Raw genomic sequence first — 22,427 nt, forward strand, 5'->3', positions numbered from 1 at the left:
TCTGTCACTGGATACCGCTGAGAATAGACTGTCATCTTTGCTCCCTCCCATCAAGTATTGCTACGCATTGATAAGATCCCCTTGAGCCTTCTCTTCTGAAGGCTAAACAGTCCCAGCTCTCTCAGCCTCTCCTCTGAAATCTTAGAAGAATTAAGGGTGTCAGAATTGGCTTTGCGTGAAGCAGCATGCTGAGCGGTGAGTTGTAAGGACTTAGCAGTGGACACCACAGGTCAGAGCATCTTTGCGTTCTGCCCTTGGCAGCATGCAGGTGCCTGGCTTAGCAGCATTGCCTTGTGATTCACAGCCAGAGCCCTCCTGGTTTTAAGCACTGAAGCCCTTTTAGAAGTGGACTAAGAGCTAAGCCCTAAACTGGAGGGGGAGATGCACCTCCTGAAAGATTCTTGCAGGCTTGCACTGTTCTGGGTTGTGACTGTCTCTTCCTGAAGCTGTTCCACTCAAGATCTGTACTGAAAGATGAAATGGGCCAGGGAGAACAACTCTTCAGCGCTCGCTTAAAAGGGAAGAAACTGGCCCTGTGGCTTTGTTCCAGAGTGGTTTTATGTGCCTGAAGCCTCAGCTTTCCAGTTTGCAGCTTGGGCCATGGCTGCTCTGCTGCTGGTGGGCGGTTCTGGGGAAGCACGTGGCAGCAGGATCCTGACATTTGGTTTGCGTAGCAGTGGTGTGCAGGAACCCAGGCAGAAGCTCTTGCCCAGGGCTAACGCAAGGCTGACTCTCGCAGATTTGTACAAGATGTCAGGTTTGACAGGTGCGCCGATGATAGATGGAGCTGCTTCATCCTCACTGTGCCTGCTGTTGCAGTTGCCCTAGAGCTCTGATTGTTATTTTAGTTCCACAAAATCAATGCCTTCAGCTTGGCTCTTCATCCAGAATTTAAACAAGGTGTTCCTGTTCTTCCCTATTTTACTTTTTTTTTGATTGCAAATTAACCTTTTGGCATTAAAGACCTTGGAAAATTTGGAATTTTAATCTTACAGAGTGAGTTCTTGGGAGGTAGAAAGGGCTTGTATTAGCTCATCCAAGTTATTAAATCTCTGTTTCACTGCCAATTTGGTGTGTGAATGACGTTATGAATGATTCTCGCTATGGCCTTTGACATCAAAGTTAAACCTTTATTCTTTACCTTTTTCTGTCTGCAGGCTTGTGTATATCAGCTTTCAAGTCTGGATGAAAGTGTGTCTGAGAGACTATAAGAAAGTTTGCTGAAGGATATTAGCATGTGGCAGTTACTAATGATCTGAATGTGCTTTCATGAACCAAGTTGGCAGATTTTGTTGGACAGTGTGCATTTGTTTGCGCTATGTCTGGCTCAAGGCAGAGTTGTTTATTCCTTCTTTTTATGCATTCACTCTCTCCAGATGAAATATTTCCACAGACTTCTTGAATCAAACATAGAACTTTCAGCTGTACAGACCAGTGGGTATGCATCACAGATATTTGGACCGTCTTTTAAAAAAAAAAACATGCTTAGTAACTCCCTGTGGTTTACTCTTAAATTCAACTCCTGTGGAACAGGAACAGAATTACTGGAGTCTGCACAGAATTGTTTTTTCAGAATCTCTCTGGGATTTTCTCTTCACTTTCCTACTTTGTGCATATGCCCTGATTTGTATGTGTGGTGTGTTTTTTATTTATTTTTCTTTAAATGTAGGGCAGTTTGCTTAACCTTAAAAGCTAGCTACTGCGCTGGTCAAGAAGTTCAACAAAGTGGTGGGTTTTTGTGGGGGGGTGGGGTGGGGGTGGGGGTTTCCTGGCTTTTTTTTTTTTTTTTTTTTTTGATACCACACCAACACCACCCTCCCCCCCTCCATTATATTGTGTATAAAACTCAACTGATTGGCAGTTGGGATCTGGAGTGTGCCTTGGGGCATTACACACTGTAGATTCGCATCCTTTACATCAAAAACCCTGTTTTTATACTCTGTTCAAAAAGAAGTGAAATCAGCAATAATAATACAGTGAAAGCTTAGCTAAAGTGACAAATGATGCCTTGTGATGCATGGAAGGCCCCTCTCATTTGACCACAGTGTTCCTCATGCTAAACTGTACCTTTCTGAAGAACACTCCAGTGCACTTTCCTGTGTTTTCTGGGAAACAAAGGTTACAGGGATCACCCCTCTCCAAATACTGATGTGGGGGAACTCTTATGAAAAATAATGAAATGTGCTTTTTGTCTTTACTATTTCTGTTCCCGATAGCTACTCTGAAAAAACAGCAGGTCTGATGTCCCAGTGCAATACCCAGGTCTTTGTTTGGTCCTTCGAGAAATGTCAGGTTCTGCCATGTCTACACACTAGCTTTGGACTGCAGAGTTCTGTATGTTGAACTGTGGCTCGTACTCCCAGTACGCTGCTTACACGTTTCTGGTATAATCAAAATGGACCTGAATTATGGCGAGATTTTCAGGGACTGTAAAAAGTAGGTGTAGTCATATAAACTGCATGAAAGAAAGAGATTTATTTTGTCACTCTATGGTTACCATGGGGTTAATGTTTTGTTAGTTGTAGTGAAATAAATATAGCACAAATAAAAAAAGAATGATTTAGATTTTTAGGGTTTAAGGAGCATTGTGCTATTGTACCAAGTAATGATTTTCTGAGGCTTGTATTTTATTTCTGATAATAAGAGGATATCCTTTGACAAGGGTAAATGTTTTTCACATTGAAATGTCAAAACTTGAAATATATTTGGAAGTCCAAATCTGCATGCTGTGTTTTTATGAAGCGAGCACTTCAAAATGGAGGGCTGATGTTATGACGGATTAAAAGAAAAATTAGGATTTTGAGCAGCATGTAGAATATAACAAAACAATCCTGAAGTTGGAGAGTTAAAATATTTGCTCTGTAAAAAGAAGCTGCAAGTAAATTAGTGATTTTTATGTTTTCTCCTTCATAAGACCTTCTGTCTCTTGTCAATCTCATATCAATATTTGCTAAAGGAGCAGTTGGTCAATATTAGAAATTGATACATTGTACAGTAATCACTGATGTACTGATATTATTCAAAAGTTGATACTTTAATTGAGAAAATGAAAATTTTTACACCTGCTGGAAAAAAGATGCAGGCCATGCATGGGGGTTATAGCATTGACCCAAACATGTCTCTTCATACATTGATGATCCCACCAAGAGAGCAAAATGTCCCTAAGAGGTAAACTCTAAAACAAAGCCATGACTTTTAAAGGATAATTTTTCAAAGCTATGAAGTCATACATAAAGCTTTCATAGAACTTTAGTGCTCCATATAAATAGTCCCAGTGCGTTCTTTTACTTTCTGGGACTGAAGCCAAATTTTATGCAAATACTTAAATGATAGGAAAATTAGGAAAGAAACTAGGTGGGACAATGATAAGCCAGTTAATGAAGTATGTAGAGGAAATATTCTATTTAAAGTATTTTATATAATGGGGATAATATTCATTTTTTTAAACAAATTATTTCTCTTTAAAACTTTGTGTTAGAAGAAAAATGCCAGTTCTTGATGGCTAGAGTGAAAGACTTGCAACAGTAGACAATACATATTGTTGGCCTCGTCTGAGATATTAAGGTGTATACTGAAACACAGTGACTTAATTTTGAAATCTTGGTGGAAAAGTGCTATATCCACAGCTTGTATAAATCTCTGCCGTTGGAATACATGGAGCGACTGCAGCGTCTGCCAGGTGAAATTCATGCCCAAGTAAGGGGCCTCATTTGCAATAAGTGGGGCCTTTTGGCATTAAGGTTAGGAGCTACTGATCACGATCTAAGATCTGGATTGAGCTGGTCACTTCTTCTTGGATTTATGTGCTTTGCAGAATTTGGGCTTTAGTTCGTCAGCGGAAGAAGAGGTAGAAATATGGAGCTGTGCTTCAGTTAGTCTGGAGTTCACTGGATGGCAGAAATGCTCTGAAAACCTCTGAGTAGACATCAGTTTGTCAAAGAGACCGTTGACGGGATGGAACGGTTGAAAAAGCTGTGTAAGCTGTTCCCTGGCAGTTGCTTCAGTCTGAGTTTAAAGAAAGCGTTGTCCTGATCCCTAGGCTGGCCATCACTGTCAAATGAGAGAAGTATATGAAAATGTGTTGATCAGGGGAATAACTGCCTTTTTCAGTTCTTTAGTACATTTTTAACTTAATAAATCTTGAACCACTTTGGCTCAGAGATGATGTATATTACAATGTTAGATAGGAGTGTTTAATCCTTGATTTTTGGCCTCAAATATGGGTTCATTGTGGAAGGATGATGATAATTCTCTGCTATGTTGTTGATTCATAGCTTTCTTCCAAAAACTGTGAGCCGTTAACAAATGGCCAAGAACTATGAGGCATGGTGGAGACAGTCCCGGAGAAGTAATTTCAAACAGTAACAGGGGATGACCTCAGATGTGTATGGGGGAAAGTGATTATATATGGCATGTATCCAGAAGGACATCAGTCCCTAGTCTAGAGCCATGGGGTTTGGACATCTTTGAGCCCTGAAAACAGACGTGAGTACACCAGGGCTCTCCAGTGCTTTAGCCTAGATGTCCCAACTGGGACATCTCCTGGCCAGACTCCTAAGGAAAGCAGTTAAGATAGATCCAGCAGATCTTTTCCTCTTCTAAAGGCAGAGCCTCAAAGGTGTGCTCTCGAGCTGCAGAGGAGGCCACTGAAAGCCAAGAAAGCCTGGAAAGAGTCAAGAAAAACAGTGAAACAGTGGAACCTGTGTAATATTTAGTATAGACGAGAACCCTCCATGGGGAGTCCTGGGGAAGGTCCAAGGCTGGCAAACCTGCTGTCCTCCAAAGACAGGAAGAAAAAGCCATGCTCAGTGGTGCCAGCGGTGTGTGGTTTGAAGGGGAGGTACTGGGAAGCCAGGGAAGACTTTGTAGTAAATAGTTAATCTTGGACATTACACAGGATTTAAGGCCACTCCAGCAGCAAGCTCATACTATTTATCACAGGCAGGTCAAAGTGGAAGCAGGATTGCGAGGTGGATAAAACCATTTTCCCTCACTCCATGGGACTGGGCATTCACCTTCAAGTGACATTGGTAAAATGAGACAAGCTGTAGTTTAGTTCTTATGCTGGCATTGAGGAAAAAAACGCACAATGTATGTGCCAGAGCTAAGTACATAATGCATAACTAGATGGACTGATTAAAGGACACTGGCTGTTCACCATGAAGCCAAGAAGGAACTTAATCTGCCTTAAAATAAACAAATTCAAAGAGACATTTGCGCCTTTCATTTTTAGAAAGAGACATGTTATTCACACTTATGTCAGCTTTTTTGTCTCTATTTTAAGGTGATATGTTTATCTTAAAAAAAAAAAAAAAAAGGGGGGGGGTGGCAGTCAGATCTAAATGATGGTCAAGAAAGGAATAGTTTACTCTTGGTTGATTGTCTATAAGTGCTCAGAAGAAACTAATCCTGCAGAAAAGTGAGGCAGAGTTGGGGAATTGCCCGAGTCGCTGGAGCTGCACTTTTCTCAATGTGGAGACATGACTAAGTCTAGGAAATGAAACCTCTTCGCACCCTGTCACCTTGTCTGTCAGCCTATTGCATCTTCAGCAGCTAAGTTTCAGAACTTTAATGTTTTTGCTATAAAAATTTACTCATCTGGAACTGATATGTAAAATTTTAGGATAGAATAATGACCTTTAATAAACAAGAGGACAGAAAACCTCTTGTGGTAAATTGTCTTGGATTTGGAGTCTGAATAATGTCCAAAGATGTTTTGCTTTGTCTGACCTCAGTATAGGTGGGTATCTATGGGGTATTGAAAAGGCAGAAAATACTGAAGAAATGAACAAAACCATTCTAAATTCTGTGATCTCTTTGGTCCTCCTAAGCCAAAATTTATAGAAACAACATACATAATGAGGTAGCCATTTCTTTTTTATTTAATTCATTTTCTTCGGTTTAAGGGCTAATCATTCAGTGATAAGAAGAGCTTAGGAGTTTTCTTCAGGGAAAAAAAAAAAGGATTATTTTAAGGTATTAATTCAATTGGTGGTCAAAATTTCTTTTGTGTAGTTGAAACTGGTTTTTGATAATTGTTTTTCAACTGTCTGGCATATTTAAGGTTTTTTTTTTTTAATTTGCAAAGAATTCTTTTCCCCTGCGTGTGGAAGAAAGGTATATAATTACTTCAACTCAAAATCAAGCAATTGTTCAGTCTTTGTAAAAGAAATTGATGTTTAAGAGAGAACTGTTTCATTGAGTGACTGGCTTGGAACAATGGATTGTTTGAAGAAATTCTGAAACAAAGGGCTTTTTAGCTACAGCTGGAAAGTTCATAACCTTGCAGTTTGGTTTTGTACAGTTATGTGTATATATATATGCTCAGTCTCTCAATGCAATTATGGCATAAGAGTTGATTTGGTTTGCTGGGGGACTCTGATTACTCTTGAGTTGATAGCCCATTCACATCTATGCGTATAGGCTAAGGTGGTAACTCACTCTAGGACATTTTGTGCTCGGTTTTAAAATAATTTGGTAGGCATAGACTGTGAATTACACATGCAAATTATGAACTTGCTTTATTGTTCTGAGTGTTAGCCAAGTTTTTTCACTTTTATTGTTTTGCTTGTGACAAACACAGTTGATGATAAATGATAATAACGCTACATTTTTCAAGGCAAGGAAGTACATCATGTTCAGGCATCAAACCTGTTCTTTTTCTATTTTAGTGGACTAAAAGCACACAAATAGCCCCCTGTATCCCCCCCGCCTTGTTTTTTTTTAAATGTAACTGGAACATTGGAGTAGGTTTTAGAAATATGATAATAACTCATTCCTTGGGCATCCAGTTTGTGTACTGAAAATGAGTTTTTGACGGACTTATAATTTTGAGAGTAAAAAAAATGCTGGACTTCAAAACTTGCCCCATCCACCATTGTTTTTACATTGTGTTTTACCATGTTTATCATTTGAACATTTCATATTCGATTTGGTGCTGAAATAAGAAATTTAAATGGTTGCCTGAGTACTCATGCATGGGGCTGAGGTTTGGGCTGTGCCTGTTCCTCTTCCAGTTATTGTAAGCAGTGGTATTGATAATTGGTGCAGGGATAAAACATTTTTCCCTATAAATGCTTTAATTTCAGGTGACTTCGTTTCCATATTAAGACTGCTCTGTTGGGTAATGTTTGTAATTCCACAGATTTATTTTGCAGTTCATGAAAGTTCCTGGGGAGTCATTGAAGAGTTTCTAAAATTGCATGCAAAACTTTTAAATCGATTTTGTTTCAAAATAATTTTCTCCATATGGCACCAGCGCTTTGTGTATATTTTTGGTATCTTTTTCCTTTTTATGACTAAATGTGCATGTGTAAAAGGTTTCTCTGATCTAATCTGGTGGTGTTTTTCTCCCTTGAAATCCTGTTGGTGGTTCTATAGTTGTCACCACAGTAACATCTGATGAATCTTACTTCAGAGGGGAGAACAGGCAACAGGAGGAGACAAAGTGGTAATGGATGAAAAGAATCTTGCCACCTTATAAAAGTTGCATGCCATTTTTATTAATTTATTTAAGAAAAGCTTTTTTTTTTTTTAAAAAAAAAGTACTTTTGCACATGATTCCCAGTCTCCCAGTGTGTCCTAGGAACTGGTGTTTTCTAATGCATTACACTGAGGGTGTGGAGATCTCTGCAGCGGAATCCTAGCTCAACGTAGGGCGTGTTCAGACGTTGGAAGTGATGCGGTGTGTTCCTGCTGCAAGGACATGCTGGCTGGTGTCTCTGGGAGAGATCCAGGCTGATGAGAGGCACTGGTGTTGAGCCATGGGCATGGAGAATCCGTAGTGCGGGCTGCGCTGGTGCAGTGGGCAGGGGGACTGGGAGCCACCGAAAGTGTGTGTGCGGTCGGGAGAGCCTGGGGTGACAGTGAAAACTGTATGGTGAGCAGGAGCAGCCCAGCAACGCGCTCTTCTGCTGACTGCCTAAACCAGATGTTGTACCCCAAGGGCTCTCTTTGAGTGATCGGGGTATGCCCAAAGCATTCTTAACGCACCCTGAGCCTTGTCAGCTGCCTGATGACATTATTTGGGTTTAAATTCCTTCTGTTTGAATTATTATCTTCTCTCTAATGATGCAATATGTTATTGAATATTAAGTGTTTCAGTGAACTTCTGACTCCTGTTCTCAAAAATCAGGTAATGAGCCAAGATGTTAGACTTCTGTCCTGCTTGGGGTATGGAAGTTGTATACAAAATGATTCTTGCTTTTTCATTCGTAACTCTCCAACAGAGATAATGCAAAGACAGTCATCTCTAGGTCTTGGTAAGGAGTGCTGTTTACCATATATTTGCACAAAGTGGTCTTCTTCCAGTGAAAATGTTACTGAAATGGTAAAGATGGGCAGCAGACTGTGGTACCTGCACTGGGAGGTGTGCTGGGGCTTCCTGGGGCTGAAATGGGTGATGAGCAGCTTTCACCTTCCCTTGTCTTAGGGACTGGAAATGTGGCTCCACCTTTGAAAAGTGCTCAGTAAAATCACTATGTGGGTCTACTATACCAAGACAACTTCTCTAGTATGAGACAAGTTGTTTGTTAAAACTTTTTTTGGCAGAAATACCCTTTGTAAACTTCAACAGTTGTCCGTGTTATCAGGACTCTGCTTTGCTGTGCTGGAATCTGTCCTGTGAGAATGAGTGGTTTTGGGCTGTTTTCCTTAATATGTGCTGTGAACAAACATAAATGCACTGATATCTGTGTATAAAGTTATGGCTTGGGGGATGTATTTTTACAATTTATGCCTGCTGTCTTCTAACAAACAGGATTAATTTTGTTGTAAAACCTTTAAAGTAAATCCAAGAGAACTGGTATCCAACTGCTGTCCCATGGTTTACACTAAAATCTCCCAACTGTTTGTGTAACATAGTTTGTTATGTAATTTCTGCAATAACGTACAGACTGTTTGAGCTGACAGGCATCTTTATGAAAGAGAGTTTCCAGAAAACAACATTTTCCAACTTGTTAGTTGATTTCTGCAACCCTGCAATTTGGCATATGCTTGAGAACTTTACAATAGTTTATATCACAGAGCCTGAACATGCAGTAAAAGTTATTGATCAATAATTCACCAAGTATTGTGGTCACTTAATTCAGATTTTATTGAAATCTGACAAAATTTTCTTATTATTTAAAATACAGGCTGAAATCATCTGTCTAGTTGTTTGGATTTTTTTTAACTTTGAGCAATGAAGAGGTCTGTCTGATGTCACTGAGCTCATATGTGTAGTTAAATAAATATGTGTGTGTGTATGTACATGTGTTCATATATCTACACAGACACGGATTCTTCCAATGTTGATACAGTAGTGATAGCTGAATTTAATAATACCCTGATTTAAGTAGCCTCTGTGACTACTGTAAAATACATACAAATGTAGCAAGCAAAATTCTGCTCCATCGTTGTTGAGGGCACGGTAAGCAACCGTGTCGCATTAGTGCCTTGAGGAGATCCAGTAAACAGGTTCCTTTAGCAGCTGACATGAACACCTAATTTCCGCAATGGGAGCCGTTCTTCATCTTTGCAGATGGGTGCTTTGCCTCTAGTCCAGTGAGCATTGTATAACTCTTCACTACTAGAAAAGCTTTAAAGATACATTTAAATTTTATGTAGGCCTAAGTGTTTAAAAGAAACAAAATAACCATAAAGACTTTATGCATTTATGTGCTTGCTCTTACAAAAGCAGTCTGGGATGGGATTTTGGGCTGTTATTACTGCAACAGCTTGAAAGCTTGCTGAGCATTGACAGGAGTTGCGTGATTCCATTGTTAGCCACGTTAGTAGCTTATTGCCACAAAATCCATGATGTAGGATGGTTCTTATTTATTTATCTTGAGTTACCATCTTAAATCCTTTACACTGAAGCTTCTCAGCTGTCCAGCAGTGCTACTGAGTTTGACCTGTTGTGTTCTGTATTGTAAGTATATAAATACTGACTTAGAAAAGAAATATTTTCCTTGTCATGTTAGAATGTAAAATTATGTTTGAAGATTAAAACCTGAATAGTCTTTTCAAGCAGGTTTTTTTTAAAAAAAAGTTGCGATGTATCTAGCTTGATTCAATTCTCATTCACCTCAATTTGCAGTATCCAGGGCACTGAGATGCTTTTTTTAACTTTGTCTAAGAAAAGCATGCATTAAAGTTTTTTAAATTGATTATTTTAATTAAGAAATAAATAGCTTTATGAAACATGTCTTTCAATGGTCAGTTGTATTCTTTTCAGAATATGTGATCAAACCACAGAACAAAAACATTTTACTTCAGGGGCAGATAGCAGCTGAAGATTGTTATGACCCTCTGTAGCATGCTTTTGTCTCTTGTAGATTGTGCCTTTTCCTCGGAAGGTAGGTTTGACAAGGAAAACTTGCTTTAAGCAGCTCAAAATGAGCTACCTCTGTTCGTGCGATGAGTTACTGTGGTGGCTGGCAAAGGGCGTTTCACTTGGCTTTTATCTGGATCTGCTGACAGTCTTGGCAGTTTGGATTTTTGTCACTAACAATTTTGGTGTCAAGGTTTTTTCTTTGATGTTGATAATTTCTTTTGTTATGGTCAAAATCTAAGCTTACACCTAAGCCTTGAATTTTGAGGTTGAAAACACCTTTACTCTTTGAAATATTGTACTTTACCTACCGAAGTATCTTTCAAATCCTCTCCAGATAAATTGTCTGGTGCCTGTGAGTATAAAGATATTGTCATTACCAACAAGCAGAACAGAGAGAATTGTGTTGTACATTAAATAATGAAAGTGAGACCCAGTAATACCTCTGAAAATTGTGTGATGCAGACACAGAACTTTCTGGACTGTGCTGTTGGTTGAAATTATTTCTTGTTGCCAGTGCTGTGTGGAGGGGTATGTCTCATCTATGGATTCTACAGCCTTTGCTAAGTAGAGCCCTACTTTGCTGTAGGTGTTGCTAAAATAATTTACATCTGTTTTATTTTCCCCTTCAGCTCCAGTTCAGACATTTTGAGAGATCTGCAAGGGCCTGAGACATGTTCAGAATCCTCTGACAAGTAAGTAGAATATATGAGTGGTAAAGTCCTTGTTTCCAGTTGGTGGAATCCTATGCGTTTTCTGCAGGAGAAGCAAATGCTTCTGAAAAGTTAGGTTCTTGGAGAATCTCCACAGTTGTGCGAGACAAAATTTGGTCAGTGTTTTTGGATCATTGGAAAATAATACCTGGGCACTCCAAGGGTCCACAGATGACCAACTGAAAGTCATTGTTCAAAGGTATATTTGAGTATGAATATATATTTTAAAAAAAAGAAAAAGAAAAAAAATAATGACGGAACTCATTTTTATGGAAAATTAAGAGAATCTGATCTTCTGTTGTATTTAAAGTTACATTGTTGTCAGTCTCACCTACATCTCTGTCAAGTTGAACATGCTGGAATTGCAGCATCTGTTTTGATTTACTTCTGTTTGCAGAGAGAAGAGCACTTCCTTGTTTTTAAAATCTTAACATCTTATTTCTTAAAACCAAAAATTCCCTTCTCATATATAGTGGTAATATTTAAAATTTGGGTCTGGCTGCACGAGGTGTTGTACAAGGAAATACTAAGAAACCATCCAAGGATTCTTGAAGTAACCAGATGAAATACATGAAGATGGAGAGTATGCGGGTGCTGAAGGTGTGTAGTTATAGTGAAATTTGGAACAGTGTAGTGTTAGACCAAATGAAAAGCTCTGTAGTTATACAAAGAAACAGGAATGAAGACTAGTGGAGTCTGCAAAAGTAGTAGTTTACCCTTGCAGCTGAAACTGGCTTGATCTGGGATCTGTCTTCAAATACCACATCCACTTTGGTAGTTGATCTTAGGGGCATGATGAGAACCATACTGCATTTAATTCTCATAGTCTGCTTTTTAAAGAGTATTTATGACAGTTTTCTCTATTATCCATTACATACACATGTGGTCAAGATTGTGACAGCTCTTAAAATTCATGATTAATGGCAGAAGTAACATTTGAAACTCTCTTAAAACGTGTTCAGATAACCTAATGGATTCTAAGGAGCTTTAATGGAAACACTGATAAGGCCTTGATTACAGTGGTGTCAGAGGTCAATGGCAGAGTGCACCACTGGAAAAACAGAAAGTAATCATAAAGCATTTCTCGTAGAGGGAGGCATTGCTTTGGGAAGGTGAGCGGTGTTTACGGGAAGGACACTTGCAAGCACACTTTGTAGTACCTGCAAGTGACTCCTTGAGACGGGCAGTAAAGTAAACAATACTTGGTTGTACGTATTGCACATGCTAGTTCCTGTTCCCCTGGTGATGATCTGGTGCTGCTGCCATGTATCAAAGAGTAAGCAGCTACAGCTATCTTTCACAGATATTTTTAGATCTGCTACAAGATTTATGCATGACCCTTGAATTTATGCAAGATTTATCATGAGACCAGGGATCATCTAACGTCCTTGGTAACCACCTCATTGCGTAATTATCAATTACCTGTGAAGTATTCTATCTCAGCTGGCTATTTCTCAGTGAGTTGGATTGCTAGGAGTTGGGCTCCTGAATAAAAGCCAATCCATAAGGATTTGTGGCTCTGAATTGTGATCAAAATGGGAAAGGTGGAACTGTGGCTACCAGAGCTGGAGGGCTTGTGAGCAAGGGGAACCAGCAGCTTGCAGCTCCCTGCATTGTCTTGGCTAGATGCTTGAGGCATGAAAATGCACAGCAAGAAATGGAGAAAACAGGTGTCTATCCCTTTGAGTGCATCTTTTTCTGTTTGGAGAGGAGTGAAAGACATGAGTGGAGAAGCCAAGACAACTGAGAGCTGCTCCTGCCAGCTGCATGTATGTGCATCTCTCTCCTTGGCAGTGTGCATGTGATGAAGCTGCTGCTGCTGCCACCACAGCTGCTTCTGCCTTATGTGGTGGGAAACCAGAGTAGGGAGGGATGGTAGCTGGACAGCAGTGAGGAGATGAGGATGGGGACATAAGAAGTTAGAAGACGTTTCTTGATTTCCTTTTGGTTGCAGTTGGGAACTTACTGAATTTATGGAGCTTGGTAATGCCCATTGTCATCGATTGCTTCAAATGCTTCTGAGCTCATTATCTCTTGCAGTCTACTAACACTTTGAGGCTACATCTAGATTACAGGACAGGTGCTTTTTGCCATGTTTCCTGTGGCCCTGGTTCTTTGCTTACCGTGTCTGTGCTAACTCCTGCTGAGGAGGATCGTGCTGCAGCCCCTTGCTAGCCTGGTCAGAGCTGGTCATAGCTGGATGTACTCCAGGAGTAAGCAGCGTGGTTCCTTCCATGGGGCTGGCAGACATTTGTGTGGCAGGGAATGGATGGCATTGCTGTTCTTGGCTATCCAATAGAATATTTTTCATTTTTTTTAATAAATGTTTTAGCTTCATTTTACTTCTGTACCTGCCCTGAGTTATGATATTAAATGTGTATATTTTTCTAAAATTATAATTCAATCTGTGCTGTTTGCCTGCTTGACTATTTGTTTGAATGGGAAAAATCCACCTGGTCAGGTCTCAAGGCTTTTTGTTAAAATCAGTTTGGATCAAAAAAATGGAAGAAACAGGACTGTGGAAAGTTTCTGAGCTGTAAATTTTAGGGACCCGAGCAAAGAAACTAGAACTGCAGCTGTGATGAAATTCAGATCACTCGTCTAAGAAGGCTATTGAGAAACACAGATTTTTGTTAGATGATTTGGGACAAAATACATCAGTATTGTAGAATTAATACATCTGCTTCATTTTTGGAGGAGTTTAGATTTAGGAAGAGCAATAGCCAACTCAAACTGTAATGGAAATTACAGGTGCTTCCTTTGTCAGGACTGGGGTGTTTATCCGAGAGGGCTGGAAACCCTGGCTGTAGAGAAGGCTTCCAGCAGAAGGTCTGTTGAAGGACTTGATTCCTGCTTGTGCTTGCAGGTGGAGGTCAAAGACACATTTTTCTGGTTATGTGGAAGAATGGCATGTGGTGTACACTGCCAGAAGCAGTTTTGTTGGCTAGCCTTAGGAGAAGGAACTTGGCTTGGAAAACTTGTCCTTCCTGCAGTGATCCGCTGCATGGAGAGGCAGTTCATGAGGCTGGCGGCAGAGCACTGTGTGAATGTCTGTGTTCCCGTGGCTGACTTAGCAAGCATCCTGCTTTATCCATGACAGACCGGGACTTCATAGCAACCTAAAAATGTCTGGTTGAAACTGCTGCCAGTTTTTTGAACTGTACCTGTTAAAATTACTTCACCTGATGAGAGCGAAGATGTGAGGGTGTCCAATGCTGGTTGGTGTCATGAGCTGGTGTGCTTTTGCTTTTAAGGCCAGTGACCTTTACCAGGATGCAGTCATTGGCATGAAAATGTACCCAATCAGTTCAGCTTCTGAGTATGTGGAGTGACTGCTCTGGCGCGGCGGTGGAGCATGGGGCTGGAAGTTGTGGATGTTGTGGGGCTCTGCTGGTTCGTGCGAGGGCTCAGCAGCAGATCAAGAGATAACAGCCAGGGAGTGAATTGTTCTGCAACAGCACCAGCATGAAGAACGGTAACAAGAGGTATATATTTTTAAAACAAACTTGCACATAATGGTAGAACTGTAACTAATTACCATGGGGAACCGTGTACTTCCTCAGTGTTTTTTATAAGAATTCATTGCAGCCTCTTTTGTTGAGGGGAAAGCTTAGGTTTTGATGATTCTGTGCTTCCTGTAGGAGGATATATGACATACTTCTGATGAGATTTTAGTTGTCTATGTAATGCCTGGAGTATATGGCTTCTATTACATCTAGCTTTAATTTTGTAGGTAGTAGCTAGTCTACTGTACATGTTAAAAACATCCAGTTTAGAAGTATTTTTGAGAAATTTTGTAAAAGTGAATGGCAAGGCTAACAGTCTTTACCTTTCCAGTCATATTTTTCATATCTTTGGAGACTGCCAGCTCCAAACTTGCAGATGGTGGACTATAGTTTCTTTGTCAGCAGGTAGTGACTTGCAGTTAATTTTGGTGATGGTACAACCAAATCTTTCTTTTTTTGTGCTCCCTGAGCTCCATTCTGGAGATGCCAGTTGGCAGAATTATTTTCTGCAGTACAGGAGACAATATGCTATGGCTTAAGGGTTTGGCATCTGTGGCTTGTTGCATGAGTTGGAAAAACACATTACCTAGTGGAAGAAGAAATGAGAATGCCAATAATGAAAACAGTACTAGAGTTCATTAATGGAGTGTTTCTACCTGGCAGTAATGGATGTTAACATCAGTTACGATATGTATCCATAGCAAAATAATTTGTTTCTTTGATAATTTCCTTCACCCAGGAAACTTCTCAGTCATTTGGTGGATTTGTTTTAGTTGACTGGTAATAAAGTTTGGCCAGTTGATAAGTGCAGAAGGTTGTTAAGTAAAGCAGATCTGCAGCTTTAATGAAAGTTACTCTTTCTATTCATTGCAGAACTGTATCCTGCAGGAGGCTGAGTGGCACGGTAGGTCAAGTGAGGGCTTTGGCAAACTTATCACGGGAAGGCACAGGCCAGCATACCAAAGAAGAGACAGATGGTATATTTCAGAACCAGCCCAGATTTTATAAAAGTTGAGTTATACCAGAAAGATATCATCTCTCTTACTTTATTTTTATAAGAGTTCATAATCAGATATTTGCAAAACAAGAGAACCAAGTAATGTAGAAGCTCCAGGTTTTGGCTTTGTGTCTTAATACACTTTTGAATGTAAGGTAATTACCATTCTGCTGTGAAAGTATGTAGGCATCAAAGCTAGAAATGGGCAGAACATAAAACAATAAAGCTAGCCTTAAACTAAATGAGATTTCTCTTTATTCTGTGTCCTAAGTAATTTGTTATTCAAGGGTAGTCATATTTTGCAAATTCTCGAAAACAAACAAACAAAAAAACAAAAACGGGGGGAGGTATAACTGCTGATGGATGCTCTTTGTAAAGTGACACATTATGAAATTGGTAGTTTGAATGTTGTTTATCTTTGCCCTATGTTGCATTATAGTTTAGCCTTCCAGATACTTAAACTATTGGCTTTGAGTTATATTGCTTTCTTGCCTCTGGACTAAATTAAATGTTTGCCAGTGGGTGAGTATTATCAGAAGTAAGGTTTTTCCATGTAGAATAAAAACCTGTAGCTAATGGCCAACTTGAACTCTTGTACTAGATATGCCTTTTCTTTAGCTGTTTGAAGTTTCTTGCTGAAGCTTGAAAGATGTAGTGATGGTGTCTGTGTAGCTTAGGCTCAAGTGCACATTTTGTGCTGATGAGAATACTTTTAAATAGTCCATATTCAGACTTTTACATCTTTTAGTATGTGAAAATCCCAAATTACATTATTTGATATTAGGGCATGAGGACTGAACATTTCTAAGCATTACTGTATGCTGCCCTACAGAATCTCACTTTTGAGGTAAGTACGTACCCATTCTGTTGGTGACAGGTCTAGTTATGAAACTCACTGAGGCGCTCTGCAGAGCAAGACCAGGGGAAAGGGTCTTCATTTAGATACAGGTGTGATCATTGAGAATACATTTCTTTATACTTTCTTGGTATTTAGATGCAAATCCTTATTACTGCTCTTAGTTTCACATACTAAAGGACAAGCCAATATTGTTCTAGAGTATGATCCTTAAAAGCAGGATCATTTTGTTAGCTGAAATATTTTTCTTTAAGTAAAGGTATCATTTTTGTCAAATGTGATTTTTCAGTCCTTCTAAAAAATATCTTCCATTTTATGCTTGTCCATAGTTTGAATGTGGGGTTTCTTGTGTCTCTGGAAAGGCTAAACGTCACGCTAAAGCTTCAGTGGAAGAAATGTGAACAAGCTGCTCTTTGCTCAGCAGTGGCTCAATAATTTTACTTTACTTCATTCAGGGAGTGCATTCCTGGGAGTGGGAAAGATCACTACTTTGTAATCCCCTTTCTCACTCCCCAGCAGGAGCAGTGAGCTGGTGTCTTCTGTGGCATGTCCAGACAATGCATGGATGCCAAGCACATGGTAGGGCACTTGCAGTAGGAAAACTCAGTTCAATATTCCTGTCTGTAACGCAGGATGGTTTCTGCAGTGCTGTGTTGGGGCAACGCAAGCAGGACTGGATCCTTCCACTGCCCATTTTGTGACCATTTTCTTTTTAGTGTTTCCCAGTGTTCTTAGCAGGAGAGTTACAGGTTTCGTACAATTTCAGACTGAAGGTCTCTGAAAGAGAATTAGACCATGTAAAACAAACTTTAAACTCATGCTCACCCTTTATTTTCCCTGATCGGATGAAAAAAATGGTAAAATTGAGAAGGGATGGCTGAGTCTCAATTGAAATCTATAGCTTTTGTTTCTGAAAGCAGCGTTCTTATCTGTTCAGGTGTTAAGCTGAAGTTGGTCTGCCCATAACAGCTTCTCTAGGTGCAGTTATGTCTTAGCAGGCAGCAAGAGCCTTGTGTGAACAGATGAAGTCCTGAACCAAGATATTGTGCCATTTTCAGTGGGAATGGTGATTTGTTTTCATTTACATGACAGATCTAATAAAGAAGCACTAAACATTCATATTCTGCATTTAGAATAAATAGTCTTTTTTTTAAGCTTTTAATGAAAATTGAGACATTACGTAAATTCCCTAGAGTCTTTTTTTCATTTCTGCTAATTGTCTTGTTGTGACACAAAGAGATTAGAAAATAGTGCTCAAAAATACACCCAAGTATTTGTATATGACATCCTTGCTATTTATTTGTAAAAGTGCACAAATGGAGCAGTGTAGGGATATTTTAGTGGCAGTTCGGAGTGTATTTTTAGCAAAACTTCATTCCTTTCCTGAAACTTACTTAAGCACAATTTCAATGTTCTCTGAACTTTCAAAAGCATTTTTTCTTGCTTTTCTCATCTGTTAAGTAATAAATCCAATTGCCATGGAGTAATATAATTGGGCCAAGGACCTAAGTTTGTATTGCTCTGTATCTGATGAAATTGAGGCAGCATTTCAGGCTCTTGGTAACCTCTTGGTGAGCACTTATTGAAAGTCTCATGGTTCTCTGATGCAGACATCAAATAGGTCATGGATAATGCTAACTTGACTGCAGGTTTGGGTCAGTTCCTTGGGCAGTATCAGATCTGAATGCCTAAAAATTAATGTGGGGTTTGATGAAAGGCTTTTATAGTGACTTTGCCATTCAGTCATAGCTCAGTTTCACTCCTAAATACAGTTGCAGCTTTTCTGTAGAGCTTTTAATGAAATTCTAAAAATGATACCTGGTAGATGTATTTCCTATACGACTTTGTTGTGTGGAGAAAATAAAATTAAAAAAAGAGGACAGTCCATCATTAATTGTGCACCCTTACAATTCAAGATCTGTGCCTACCTCAAAGCGTACCTTGGTGTTGTGAGAAACAAGTTCACTTCATCCCTAAGGTAAGGAAGGTAGGGTGTTAGAAATGTCATTGTAACATATCTGTACCTGACTTGACCCAAGATTGGGATAGTGACTGTGTAGTATGTAGTCAGGATCTTCTTGTCCCTGGACAAGCAAACCTCAGTATTACAAAATGCATCATAAGATATGGGAAGGGATCTGACTTACCAAAGTACTAACATTTGCACATTTTTGTAGAAGGTCAAGTACATTTGCTTTGTGTTTTTAATATTGGTGGCACTATGCCATGTAACCAGTGGAGCAAAGTCTAGGAGTACAAAAATGTTCTTACCCTAATTAAAATGAACGTAAACCAAAGTTGAATCTATTTTAAAACCCCTGAAGTGATCAGTCTTGTGCTCCCAGAAGCTTCCTGACTTGCAGGGCACCTTGCCGTGGTGGCTCCTTGCCGTGCAGCTCTGCAGCTGGTGCCTTCCCCTCACACACGAGCGTCCCGGTCGGGTTTGGGTGCTTGCTGTGCTGTACCAGTCTCTGCAGCAGGTACCGGGCAGCACTGAGTATCTTCTGCTTGTAGATGCTCAGACCTTCTGAAATGCCTAACAGTGCTGTGCAGAGTTTGGAAGACTTCTGAATACTGCCTTAATTCTTAAAAAGAAAGCTCTCGGATATGGAAAGCATATCAAAGATGGGAACGCGTTAATTTTTGTCCTAGTTCAGCGTGTCTTTTCAGCCATGCACTGGGGAGACACTTTTTCCACCTGGTTTTAAAATATTCCACTGTAAGACAGTTTGGAGTGAAATGCTCCTTTGCTCTTCTGTAGTTAGTTATTAAAATAGTTGACTTCCTTTTTCTTTGGGCAAAGAACATACCTAACTCAATCAAAATCACCTCTAACTCTTAACTTTCTGGAGACTATTTAAGTAGCAGTCCCACATTAGCAAGATAGTGTATATTAACCAGGTTCATTCTAGGAGGACACCTGATCTGTGACAGTTGATTCACTGCTTTCAGAAGAATGCATTTACTTCAGCTCTGTCTGGCCCCACAAAGCCAAGTCCTTCAGCCATTTCAACCAAGTCCTTTTTTCTATGGTCTCTGTCTCTCGTTCCCTGAGTTGAATAGATATACCCAATCATTACCTATTTTTCCCCATGAACCACACTTATTTATTAGTCTATGCTGTTGGTGACTTAATTTTTATTGGCAGACAAGTGGTTTTAAATACAAGCTTAGAAACAGAGTAAGGTTTTAAGCCTTTGAATATAAATTAAGTTCCTGATCCTGAGCAAGCATCTTTATGCAGGTAAGTGTTAAATGGTGAGGCATAAAAATTTGAATCACATGTGACCTGCTCCTGGAAACAGCTATATATCTGAAGTGCTCTGACTTCAGTGTGTTGCTGGCATAGAGGATTATACAAATGCCTAAGACTTTGCAGGTTCATGGCTTGATGAGCATGTAGGATTACACTGACATGGACCCTGCATTCAGAAGGGTCCTTATTAAATAAAATCTCCAGGCAATGATTGCTTGTTTAACCCATTTTTGTGTCTGCAGATGACAGTATCAGTCTGCTTAATGATGTTTTGGGAAGAAATGCAAATCTCTGAATCATATTTTTGTGACTGTAATTACATATTATGTAATCAAAAGAGGGGGGTTTTTTTGTTTGGTTGGGTTTTTTTAGTGAATTTGTTTTTTTCTCTTGCACCCTTTACACTTCAGGAGAGTGAGTCAAGTCACAGGGTTCAAAAAATAGCTGCTCCCTAGGAAGGGACCTCTGCTCCAGATGGAGCAGTGGAGGAGGCTGCCTGCCAAAGAAGGGTGCTGTGGCAACAAGATGAGTACATGTCTGCAGTGTGCAACAATTGTTCTCCACTTCTAGAGAAAGCTAGAGAAAACTAGCTGGAGACTCATTTTAGAAGGCAAGGAATTAATTTGCTCTGTCATTTTGGGGTCTATATTATGCTTTCTAGAGTAGTTGGGATTGGCAATACTACTTGTTTTTTCCCCAGACTTTCAGGATATGTGTGTTCTTGTCTGAAGGTGTTAGCTGACATCTGGCGTGCTTAAGTTCAGGTCAAGACAAACCCACAGAGGTGCCAGATGAATAAGAAAATATTTTTCTGTCTCAAGATTTGCAGGTGCAGTCATTTGTATTCCTCGTAACTATAGTAAAAACAATGTCAGATGGAGTTTGGGAACACAAATGGGCTTTGCTAAATTACTAGGCTTCCAGTCATTTATCTGGTCTCTTCATAAATCCTGTCCATGCGATGGTGGGAAAGGGGCTGCTGGGTCTGTATTTAATGGGTTGATGTAGATGTCTGGTGGCCAGGATTCCACAGTTTCCTAGTGATAATTTGCTTAACTGTTGTCATCTTTAAAAGGGTGCTTTCTTTGCTGAAAAGTGAGTGACATGTATAAGCTTGGTAGGGAGAGAAGTGGAAATTTTACGCTTTGGAAGACTATTACCACTTCTCCTCGGTCGTATCTTTTCCAGAGGAAACAAAACCAGTTTCTGTAACCTTCCCTTATAAGTCGTGTTCCCTATGCCTCTAATCCCTTTAGTTGTTTTTCTTTACTAGCCTCCTTTGGAGGAAAAGGGAAAAACAATGTTCCATATACACACTGTTCTGGTGTTCCAGCTGAGGCCTTGCTATAGCTGACCCTCCTGGGGGGCATTCTATGAAAAACAAATGTTTTGATCTGGTTTGTGCCCCTCTGTGTCCTGTCACCCCTGCCCAGCTGCTCTATTTCCCCTTTTCAACCTTTTGAATATCTTGCATCCTCCACAAGTTCTCCATAGTACAGTGGAACCTCATGAACCAGCATGTTTTTGGACATTATTACCCTTTTCTCTGGTGAAATGTCACACTGCTTCAGTGGAGTGATTCTTGTGCAGGTGTGTGTTTTCTCAGATATGTTACTGGTTGTTTTTTATGCAAATTCTATATTGGCATTTGAGGCACAAGCTGGTTTTAGACTCCTCTGAAGTCACCAGTGCTGGTACTGGGTACAGATTCTGTCCCTTTGGCCAACCTAAAATGTTACTTACCAGGAATTAGTTATTTGTTTATTACTGAAAGGCTCGATAAGTAAGAAAACTGTAATGAAATACATAACAACAGTGACACTGAGGTGTCCAGATGGTATCTAGCTAGAGTGGTGTGTTGTCTGGATATTCGAGCGAGTCGTGGAGGTGGTGCAGCTGTGTTGCTGTTTGTACCTTGCAGCCTTCTTGGGCTCCACTATTACACAAGCATCTTATTTAAGCACTCTCTAAACTTACATAAGCAGCTATAAATCATGTGAGTGGTTCCCAGTTAAGACAAAGGGCGTAGTATTTGCAGGGTGGGTCTTTAGATTGATTCTAATCAGTTATTTCTTGGAATAGAGTTCTGTGACCTATGTCTTCTCTGGCTTAGTGGTAAGTTACAAAGCTTTAGATTAGTGGAAGTTGTAATTAACTTCCCCATTTTTTCAGCTTCTTTTATAAAAACTTTTTATTTGCATGGAAAATAATTTATTAATTCCTCATTTAATTCAATGTTAATTTTTTTCTAATGTTTGCATCCTGTCTTAAATTCAGCAAAACAAAGGTAGAAAATGGGATGTTTCATTATAGAACAAAATCTGGGTATAATAAAAGGTATAAGGTCATCTATAAAGTGAATGAAATACTTATAAATAGAGGCAGGATTGTAAAAGTATTTATGGAAGTAAAAATAAAAATCAGTTGTCCTCAAGCACTTTAAACTCAAATAAGTATTATTTTGTCAGTGGGATATTTGGTATGAGATGAAGACTGCTACAGAGTTTACTTTGCCATTGTAAGCTACAAGGACATTTGGAAATACTTTGAGATAATATTCTCTGGATTTAAATAGGTAATCAAGTTTAGGTTTTTATTTACTGGAGGGAGAATACTGATCTAAGACAGAGAACAGTGCTGTGCCAAAGCAAACATAAAACAGTACAGACAAATGCAACTTTGATTTTCATTCTGCAGCTTCAGAACATGCCATACAAACCCATCGGGGTTTAAGATACTTGGCTTCAAGTACCTGGGCGGTCTTCCACCTCTGCTGCACGCACCAGC

General features: G+C 39.6%; 1 protein-coding gene across 1 annotated transcript in view; it reads left to right on the plus strand.

Annotated features, from left to right (window-relative positions):
• Positions 1-16,283, plus strand: part of RAD18 (RAD18 E3 ubiquitin protein ligase) — a 54,149-nt gene extending 37,866 nt beyond the window's left edge. Inside the window, 3 exon segments of the mRNA XM_069811763.1 lie at positions 10,945-11,007; positions 15,405-15,449; positions 15,451-16,283. Coding sequence (XP_069667864.1) covers positions 10,945-11,007; positions 15,405-15,449; positions 15,451-15,589 — 247 coding nt within the window. The 3' untranslated portion in view covers positions 15,590-16,283.
• Positions 16,284-22,427: the final 6,144 nt, after the last annotated feature.

Source organism: Haliaeetus albicilla, chromosome 24, assembly GCF_947461875.1.
Source record: "Haliaeetus albicilla chromosome 24, bHalAlb1.1, whole genome shotgun sequence".
NCBI lineage: Eukaryota > Metazoa > Chordata > Aves > Accipitriformes > Accipitridae > Haliaeetus > Haliaeetus albicilla.